Source organism: Thermobia domestica, chromosome 7, assembly GCF_964235325.1.
Source record: "Thermobia domestica chromosome 7, izTheDome1.hap1.1, whole genome shotgun sequence".
In the NCBI taxonomy this organism is placed as follows: Eukaryota; Metazoa; Arthropoda; class Insecta; order Zygentoma; family Lepismatidae; genus Thermobia; species Thermobia domestica.
Window position 1 is genome coordinate 93,085,163 of NC_137460.1, and position 10,918 is coordinate 93,096,080.

Genomic DNA, 10,918 nt, shown 5'->3' on the forward strand with positions numbered 1-10,918 from the left:
TTTTCCTGGTATTCCTCAGTGCTCCAGGCGAACGCCAGAAGGGTACTTTCTATGAGGCCAGGCCGGATCTTTACATATCCTTGCCCTTCCTCCTCCCTAAGCCGTAGGCCTACACTGAGAAAAATCCGTTCTCCGGACAGCAATATATTGATCAAATATACGGTATCCTTTTGCTTACTACAGAAATTAGTACGAAGCATACGTTAACTGTATGCTACATAAGCACTGCCCTTAGATGTTATATCATTCCGTTGCAGGATGTCTGATATCTAAAATCTTCGTTATATTACATGCTTATATGTATGTTATCTTCGTCAGCTATATGTTATATACATCCATTTGTATGTGAGATCCTGACCGCCTACATTGTTTCATACGGAAAGTACACATAGATGGAACACTTATACAGAAAGTATTATAAAATATGCGTTTTCAGTTATACGTTTGCTTTACGTTAAGTCCAAAAACTACAGGATTTACAAATGTTACATACGATTTTACGTACGCCACATACGACTTTTTCCCAGTGTATATGGCGAAAGGTCGTAAGAAATGCAAGAAGTAGGCTATTCATTCATGAAGTTTAAGGCAGTATTAACTTAGGTCTTTTCTGAACAAAATGAGACAATAGTAGATAATATAATTTGACTATTAAGCTCATTAGGCCGTATTATTTGTTTCAGGTATAATGGGAAAGAATCGCCAGAGGAAGACTGATAAAGCCAAATGGACGGCTGAAACATTGGAACTTGCAGTGATGGAAGTTCAGGCAGGAAGGTCGATGAGAGAAGTATCTCGTTATTTTAAGATACCATTAACAACCTTGCATGATAGAATTAAGCTTGGAAACCTAACACAGCCTAAAATGGGACGTAGTACTACCTTTACAACCGAACAAGAAAAGGAAATAGCTGAACACTGCGTAGTGCTGCCAAACTTATTTTACGGGTCAACTCCTCTGGAACTGAGAAGACAAGCTTTCCAATATGCTGAAACGAACCAAATTAAGCATAACTTCAACGTCAATACAAGGCTTGCTGGTAAGGATTGGCTGCGAGGGTTCCTAACACGGAACAGGAAAATCAGTGTTAGACGACCCGAGGCAACAAGTATTAATAGAGTGATGGGTTTCAACAAAGATGAGGTAGGACTATTTTTCGAAAACCTTGACAAGCAGATGACTAAATACAAATTTTCAGCTGACAGAATCTGGAATGTAGATGAATCGGGGCTCACAAACGTCCACAAATCAGGTGCCATAATTGCTCCACGAGGCCAGAAGCAGGTAGGATCCGTAACTAGTGGTGAACGTGGAAGCACGGTGACAATTTGTTGTGCTTTCAGTGCAGCGGGGAATTATGCTGCTCCCATGTTCATCTTCCCGAGACAACGAATGAAACCAGAGTTAGAGAGGGATGGCCCTCCAGGATCATTGTACCGATGCTCAAAATCAGGTTGGATGACAGAATATCTTTTCCTTGAGTGGCTAAAACACTTTGCCTCATTCATTAGTGCTTCAAATGCAAACCCAGTGCTTCTTATTCTCGACAATCATTCGAGTCACATATCTCTTGCTAGCTACAATTTCTGTAGAGATAATGGGATTGTTATGTTATCTTTACCTCCCCATACCTCACATAGGCTCCAACCATTAGACAAAACATTGTTTGGTCCCCTGAAACAAGCCTTTCATGTAGTGTCAGATTTTGTTGAAAAACAAACCGGTAATAAACATAAGTGATATATCCAGGATAACGAGCGAAGCGTTTGGAAAAGCTGCTAATGTTGAGAAAGCTATATCTGGATTTCAGTCAACAGGAATCTATCCTTTCAATCCAAGTGTGTTTTCCGATAGTGACTTTCAAGCAGCGACAGTTCGTCAACCTATTGAAGACATTATTGATGAAGACGTTAGTGTCAGAGAAAGTGTCAATGCAAATACGTACAACATTGGTGTGGAAATGTCGAATAGGTTTGATTCATCTGGTCATTCAACAAGATTAGGCAGTCAAATGTTACATACATCCAACTTATGTGCGTCAGAAACTTCACAACTCAGCTCATCAAGAAGTTCCACACCTCGATGCAGTGGCAATTCCCGCAACTTGCAGTCAGATACCAATAACTCTGACTTTTCTTCACAAATACCAGTTTCATTCTCTACAGTTTCTCCTATTCCGACCACACGTCAGGTCAAGAAATCTCAGGGGGGACGAAAGAAACAGCGAGGTTCTAACTTCTACACCAACTAAGCAAAAGCTTCAGAAGAAAGAAGAAAATAAAGTAAAGAAGAAACAGAAGGTTGAGCCTAAGAAAATCCACGTTCAAAAAGACAAACATGAAATAACAAAGTTAAACTCGGGGATCGTAAGGACTCTAAGAAGTGAACGTGCAATTAGAAACAAGAATAGCAGTTTTTCCTCATCTGGAGAAGAAGAGGATAGCGACAACGTAGATACTAAGTGGCAGGAGTCTTCAACTGACGAAGATTATAATAAATTTGACGTAGCTAACTTGAAAGATACTAGTGAAGATATCTCTTCTGTGTGTAATGAATTCGGCAAGGACGAATTGTGGTATCAGTGTTCACTTTGTACAAATTGGACACATGCAGCTTGTAGTGGTTGGGAATCCAAAGGGAGTGCTTACAAATGTGATGATTGCTCTTAAAATATCTTTATTGTAGTAAGAAATAGTTTAAGAATACTTAAGATTTCAAAAACCAATAATAGAGTTGGTGATGTTCTGTTTTATAGCAACTTTTAATTAATAATTTTGTCATGCTGTTAGGTGTAGTTATCCTACTATTCATTTGAACTGTGAAAGTATAAATATTACATATCTCAGTTGAAATTATGTATATCTTTCCAACGTCCTGGCGGTCTGTTCGGCATTGCCCAAGTGGGTGGGCAATCCCGAACATTTGGACCATTTTTTTAAAACTTAATTTTCTACCATTTTGGAACATATTGTTTTGCATATTGGAATGCCTTTTTGTAGTTTAAGCATTAAAATACTTTTCAGAAATTTCAAATTCCTGTTTTATTCAACAATTACCTTGCTATTGTCATTCAACCCTTATGTGTTCGCCATTGCCCCACTCTCCCCTATATAAGGTTAGTTTTAGACGGAAGCATTTATCGTAGCATTTCTCGTAGCAGATGTGCTGCCAAAAATTTCATATAATATTCTATGGTATCAACAGTATATAGTGCTTTTAAACGGTAGCATTTTGATAAGCATCTGCCGTGACGTAGCAAACAAATCACTCTAGAAGAGCGCAATTATGACTCCGATATTAAGCGTGAGGTAGCTAAAGCTATAATAATTGTAACAACAGTTCTCGCCGGTCATATTAAAAAACGAAAATCACAAAGAAGTATGAGGGCAAAGAGCATCCCTACTCCAACTCATTTTTCTTTACTACAATTCAATTTCCCACACAAAACAAAGAGCATAGATATTTGGCACAAAATCTTTCGCTTCTTTTTAACACACCACGGCGCTGCAATCGGACCAGAAATGCTGGGGAAAATGCTACGAAATAGAGCAGGTTCTATCGACAAGAAGTGCCATAGGATATGCCATGGCATGGGAAATGCTATAGCATTTGCCACTTTACACGGTAGGATATTGATGATACGATTTTTGCTACGAGAAATGCTGCGATAAATGCTTCCGTCTAAAACTAGCCTTAGTCGAAGTCTTTAGTATGACACGAATCACGAGTCAGGACGACTCTGCATGGGGACGATAGGCCCCATGATCTATCAGAACAAGGTATAAGCGTTTACTTCTTAATTTCAAATGCTCAGATATCAAGAATAACAACTGGGTTCACATGAGTGGAGTGGTGAGAGCTATTTATATTTGAAACGTATACATACCATTATCAACAATTGTTAATCCATTGCTCGATTAAGTTTTTTTTCAATACTTTTTGGCAGCCTTCTATCTTGGATAATTCGTTTCTATATTTACAGTTTCTATATTTCTACCTAATTTCGTCACACCACATTCTCTTAGGATGCTGTGTAGGTTCCTAATTGTCACTTGTGGTATCCAGTGGGGAGTTCAAAAAGTAAAGGCACATTTGAGAAAAGCTGTACTTATTCTAATGATAGAAAACTGAAACATATCTTATTTTTCTACGTAACCTTCTTGGACTTCAATGCACTTTTCCCAACGTCTCACAAGCTTTTTTTTTTTTTTTTTTGATTCCGTCAGAAAAAAAAAAGTTGTTTTTCAGTTTCACAAGTTTTTCGGTTGCATCTGTAACCAATTTTATACCGCATCAATGACTAGCTGATGGTTGACGTTTAAATTTCTTAACTTCTTGTGATGATGGGTGCTTCCAAACCATGCTCGCAGCCTTATTTTCCGGCTCGGTATGATGTACTTAAGTTAGTCGTTGAGGTCGATGGCCTGCCGGATCTTTCATCGTCACATAAAGAAGTTCTACCTTGTTTGAAACGCTCTATGCATACGTAGATCTTTCTTCGCGATAAACAGCTGTCACCCTACTATTTTTCATTCGATGAATAATGTCCGCAGGTTTTACACCTTCCACATCCATAAAACGAATCACTGTTCTCATTTCCTCCTTGGTGCAGATCGCCAATGGAACTGCCATGTTTAACAGTCTGCTATTATCCAATGACTAATGCAGGAATACTAGCGACATGTTGCCAACTACACTCACTCAGCGCTCGTTACTAGCAGTGTTGCCAATCCTTGGAAAGAGAAACTACAAATGTCCCTTTACTTTTTGAATTTATTCTCACTTTCTTATTCCATCACTTCATTTATTATCATCACCGTCCCCGTTAGCCTCGGTGCATAATCGTGGCAGTTAACTTTAAAAAATAAATAATCGCTGTTCGATAAAGAGTAATAATAATTACAAAGGTAACCAAGAAAGTTCTGTCACTTTTTCACCCACCACTTTTGAACATCGATATGTTACCTAAGAAGTACCTGGGAAGATAAAAATAGTCTCCATCAACATCGACGGCCTTCTACCAACGTTCTGAAAGGAATGGATTCCATCACAATAGAACTTGGTGGGCCGCGAAGCGAAGAAGATATCAAGTGCATTTTGCACCTCTACTAAAGATTTGAACTGACATTCTCTAAGGTGATTGTGCAAGGAATGGAACAGGTGATAACCGGAGGGTGCAATGTCCGGGGAGTATGGCGGATGCAGTAGTTTTCCATCCACGGCGTAGAATGTTGTCCTGGGTCATCCTAGCCACGTAGGATTTAGCGTTGTCCTGTAATAGAAGTGCTGGCTCCAGAGTTTTGAGTTTTTCTTGAACACGGTTCAACTGCTGACAGTACACAGCTTCATTCATGGTCTGACCAGCTGGTAGCAGTTCCCGATGCACGATGCCGCGAACAGTCCACCAAACATACAAGAGGACTTTCTTTTGGTCAGTGATGGTATCGGCTGTTTTGGAATAACACCACTGGAAAGAAATTTATATAGGTTCATGGGATGCTAACCAATGATGACGGCGCCGTGGAGCTTCCACAGGACCCACTCCTCATCACATGTCAATACCCTGCCCAGAAATGGCTCCTTCCTTAGACAAGACAGCAAAGAAACACAGGTGTCTGCTCGCATTGCCTTCTGGCCCGACGTCAAATCATGTGAGACCCATCGACCCAACTTGTAGTGCTTCCTAAGTTGTTGCCGAATGGTTTCTCCACTCACATTGAATTGTAGTCCCAGTTCCTCACATGTCTGGCCACTGTTCGCCTCAATTGCTGCCTGAAGATCTTCATTTTGTTGGTTTTCCGGCGTGTGGTGCGTCTTCGAATGTTTTGTCATCGTCCTTAAACTTGTTAAACCACCGCTGCACTGTCCGCGTAGTCACGACACCCTCACCAAAGGCTTGACATATCTTCTGCCCCGCTGCAGCGGCGTTTGATCCCAGTTTGAAGCTGTACAGCATATACGCCCTTATGACGTTCTGTGGAGGTCCCACGTCCACTCAATTCTTACGCAAGTTCACGGTGTAACTGAGCTGCCACAACCAGAAAGTATGTTGGATATACCCACACCAAAAACTGGCCTTCGCCGTATCTCCATTCGCATTCAACTCACGGTGTGAGGGCTAATTGAACACAGACCTCCACAAAAAAGCGTCAGAACTTTCTTTGTTACATTTATATTTCATACCTAGGTATACTCGCTTTACAATTTGCAATATATTTTACTAATAAAATTGTTTTTTCTATCATATGTATCGCTCAAGCTGAGATGTTTGAATGGTGTCCTTCATTACAGAACTGCGTCTGCAAGAGCTGTAATTGAATAGATCGTTCCGCCTAAGGTAAAATGGAAGTAGAATAATAATTCGCTATATTGATTTTTTCGTCTCATGAAAAAACAGCTGAGGCACGTGCAACGCTTCAAGAAGCATATTGAGAGATTCCTCTGCTCCACGGCATAACCCAGAGCTTGTTTAAAATGTCTGCAGCTAAGGGACAATCAAGTTCAAAGAAAGACGGCGCTGGGGCAACAGTAACTGCTGTTAGAGAAGAGAAAAATAATACGGCTGCCGTAATTGTGACAGAAAATCATCAAAGTCGTCTATTATCCACTTTGAAGAAATATCTTTGTGGTAAAAGATTTTGTCATCAGAGCAAATGGTCAAGTTTCGGAAGCGGTATTGAAAGACCTTTCAAAAAAAATATACTGGTATGCAAAATTTCAGGACGAAAAATAAGTTTTGCATGCTATGGCCCTCCGAAGTCGCACAGATCGGTGAAACTTGAACCATACCTAGAAAATAGTGCTACAGTGTGATACAGAAAAAAAAAAAAAATATGTGATTGGAAGAACAAATATGGCACTTGTACAGGAGCAATAACTTATACAGAAAACACTGCAACTCATGCTTGATAGCCTCCAACAAAGGGAGTGAAATGGTCCTTAGGAGGGCCTGCTGAGGGGCGTCATTTCAGATTTCGCTTGAGGGGGGCAAGAGCACCATGGACATCTGACTTCCACGTTTTGTATTAGTATAGTAATAGACAATCGATTAAAATGTGTGTGTTCCTCAAACTCTTGGGGGGGGGGGGAAAGAGCAATTGACCCCTCTGGGCGTGATCACTATGGACATCGACGAAATCTCTGCAACGTGCTCCCATGCTGCTCATAAGATTGATAATAAGTTGCACTAATGCTGTTAACGACTGCTGGACTGTCGTTGGTATATCTGCAGTAGCGGTTTACGAAATAGGCTACTAAAGGCGGTAAATCCTTTTCTTAGAATAGCAGCCAAATGAGTTGTCGATATTGAAGCCTTTATGTGATTTTTACAATGTCAGTCCTTAAAAAAAATATGAGATTTAAAATAATAACAAAAAGACAGAACGAATGAGGAAAATACACGTCCAGTAGTGTCATTTCAGGTTTTGTAGAAGGCAGCAAGACTTGAATATGCAGGGTGTTATCAATTAAAGTCCTACTTTCTAAATGCTGAAAAAAAAAATGGTTAGAATTGCTCCAAATTTGAACTGAATATACTTGAAGGAGGGGGAAACTGTATGGCAGAAGAAAAAACTTCCAAAGTGTATCAATAGATGGCGCTGTAAACGGTATAGCGAAACTGGATTCGGCTACAGTGACATTTTGAATCAAAATACAACGTCTTGGGGCATGAGTTGCATATTAAACCAACTGCACTGTTCAATGTGCATAATTAATTGTTTGTTTCGTGACGAAAAAAAAAAATGACAAGTCATTCAACAATTATGGCACTGTTACTGAAAAGCCCATCCACCACGATAAGGCCGAACTGCATTCGATTAGAAAAATCTGTTCGTTTTTAACTATCCTTAGGCCAAAAACCGCATAAAAAGCACGATGATGATTTGGTTTTTTATCATTACGGAAATGATTAAAGTCCGAATCATTATCTATTGATACATTTTGGAACTTTTCTTATGCAATAACGTTTCCTCTTTTTCAAGTATCTTCAGTTCAAGTTTGAAGTCATTCTGATCGGTGGTGGTTCATTTTTACAGCATTTTGAAAGGGGGACTTCAATTATAATCATCCTCTCTCTCTCTCTGTACATATATATATATACACAGGGTGGTAGGTAACTCCACCGACAAACTTTGGAAGGCGATTCCTTATGAAAGAAAAAAAGTTCTAATAAACATGGGTCGAAAAATGTCTCCTTTCAGAGTTATGAACTACCGAAAATTCGAAATATCACGTTTCAAAACATCCTGGCTTAGAAACTATAGGGCCTATCCTAAGCGGTTTAAGGAATTACACAGGAACTGGTATACGCTCTATCTAAATATCCATGTTTCAGAATTTACCGGTACTAGCGAAACGAACGCACTATTGGTACTTAAAAGAGTATTCCTATACTTCCTTTTCACGGTTCCTTTCACCGATAACGGAAGATGGTAAAACATGGATATTTAGATAGAGAACATACTAGTTCCTGTGTAATTCCTTAAACCGCTTGGGATAGGTCCTATAGTTTCTAAGTTAGGAGTTTTGAAAAATGATTTTTCGAATTTTCAATGGATCATAACTCTGAAAGGAAGCATTTTCGGCCCATGTTTATTAGTACTTTTTTCTTTCATTTCGTATAAGGAATCGCCTCTCAAAGTTTGTCGGTGGAGTTACCTACCACCCTGTATATATATAGTGTGTGTGTTATTTTTACGTTTTCATTAATATATTATTATTTTATTGATTAAAATTAGTATATCAAACTCACGGGTGTGGGTAATTGCCTCTTCTGCTGAAGGCCCAAATGATTCTCTCGAATATGCCATTGTTCAGTCTGACAAAAATGTGACTTTTGGTATTGTAAAATTTAATATCCTGTTAATTTCGCCAGTAACGTTTCTTACCCATATTGAAAGCATTAGTGCGTTTGTAACTTTGGTGAGTTCTCAATATTGAATCAGCAATATGAAGTGAACAAATTATTGTACACTTGCAAACAAAAAGAGAGAAAACGAGACAACCTACAGAAAAAGCTTGGCCCAATGGACAGGTTAAAAAAAAACACTAAAAGAACTAAATATTAAAAAAAAAAAAAAAAAAAAGCAGCAACTGTAGATTCCAAAATGAGGTAAAAGCGGCTATATTGAGTGAACAGTGTGATATGCAAAATGGAGGAAGAAAGTGATTCTGAAATAGTTCCTAACCGGGTTGTTGGGGTTCCTGATTGTGATAATGAGTGTACCAAACTTGTTAGTAACGATCTTTTAGAATGATGTCTGAGCGAATCTACTGTACAGTCCGCAGCAAAAAACCTGCAACATGAGCATGTAAGTCTATTGTGAAACTACGCCTAACAGAACAGGGAATGAGCATAACGTCTAAGTGGCACGAATCACGGCAGGAGAAACCTCGGCGTCCTACCCTGCATATTTATTTTGGAGTAAAAGACTTCGTCGTTTCACAATAAACTTACATGTTCATGTTGCAGGTTTTTTGCTGCGGACTGTACAATCGACATTTTCCTAAGACATGGAATTAACCAGAATACAGAAAACAGCTTTCTCTAAGTCGCATGGACTTGTAACAATCAAGTCAAGATTTTTAGGTAAGAGCGTCTTTTTTTTCCGCAAATTTGTGAATGATGAATCAATTTTCTGGCATTACTTGGTAAATTTGTGCAGCACGGGTGTCGTCTATTGCGCATCATATAGTTGTTGAACGTCAAGACAAATATCGCAACTCATGGCATCTTAACCAGGCATAAAAATCAGTTCGGACTCGGGAAAATATTTTTAGTCACAAGTTCAAACTGTTAGCTTAGTTGTTATTTAGTTTTCTTTCTTTCTTTCTTCAGTCGTAAGGAAGTTGGCAAGTCGCGGGTCTCCTTTATGTATCCCTTGAAAGTTCCATTCTCTGCACAACAAGCAATATGCGGAGTTCATGTACGTTCTGATTTTCCGGGATTATCGCCGATTTTGAGCTCACTGTCCCTGTGTACCGGCAGATTCGTTCGGGTCGGTTGTCCCAATTTCAGGAACAGCTTTGCTTTATTTTATACGTACCTATACTACTCATTAAATATCTAAATTTAAAGTAATTTACTAGGTTTTTATTAATGGGCTACTGTTATTACTTCAGAGAATTTTTTTTTCAAACCTTGTGAGGATGGTAATACCGGTGATCGCGAAAATCATTTCTGGAAATGGACAGAGTCCAGTACTTTTAAGAGCCAAATTCGTACTAGATTCTGCAGAAAAAGAATCGATTCTAAACTTGGATCAGACTCGGTTTTCTTCATATCTAATAGTCTCTTCCCTACTCTTTCTTGTAATCTAATAATGCATTAGTGGTAGATTCAAGAAAACGAAAAGGTATATCTAGGTTTTGTCTGGTGCACCTTTTTACAGATAAGGTATAAAGAGGCAAGCATAGAACTCTTACGAAAGTGTCCCTAGTAGCCTAGTTTCCTGTGGAGATACTTGCCTTGGATAAAACGATTAATGATTTGGAACCCACTTTTAGCAATAGATCCCGTCTGATATAGCCTTGGTGCTAGAAAAAGACTTTAAAACCACAACTAATAAATCAATCAAAACTGGCGAGAACAATATTTCTCCATAGCCCGTCGACTTCAGGCCGTTCTGTGCGCCCAAGCTGGTCCTACTCGATATTTATAAAGGTAATGTGCAATTTTTTTTAGATGTTTCCATATTTTTGTCCATTCACTGTACAGAGGTGTTTTTCTCATTTATTTTCTGTATTATATGAAGGGTTTGATCACCTATAAGTATTTGTATGTACACACGCCGATATGAAAACTGAAGAAAGAAGTGATGGCATGCACTCCATCCATTTTGAGCATTCCACATATAAATGTATACTCAAATTTAATCTTGAAGTAACTGGAAGCTATACCAAACAGATGAAACAGTC

The 10,918-nt window shown here is 38.9% G+C and overlaps 1 protein-coding gene across 1 annotated transcript; it reads left to right on the forward strand.

Moving 5' to 3' along the window:
- Positions 1–688: 688 nt before the first annotated feature.
- Positions 689–1,741, forward strand: LOC145689252 (uncharacterized). The gene has a single exon (XM_081763389.1). It carries the CDS (start codon positions 689–691, stop codon positions 1,739–1,741), a length of 1,053 nt encoding a protein of 350 aa, XP_081619515.1.
- The last annotated feature ends 9,177 nt before the right edge of the window (positions 1,742–10,918 follow it).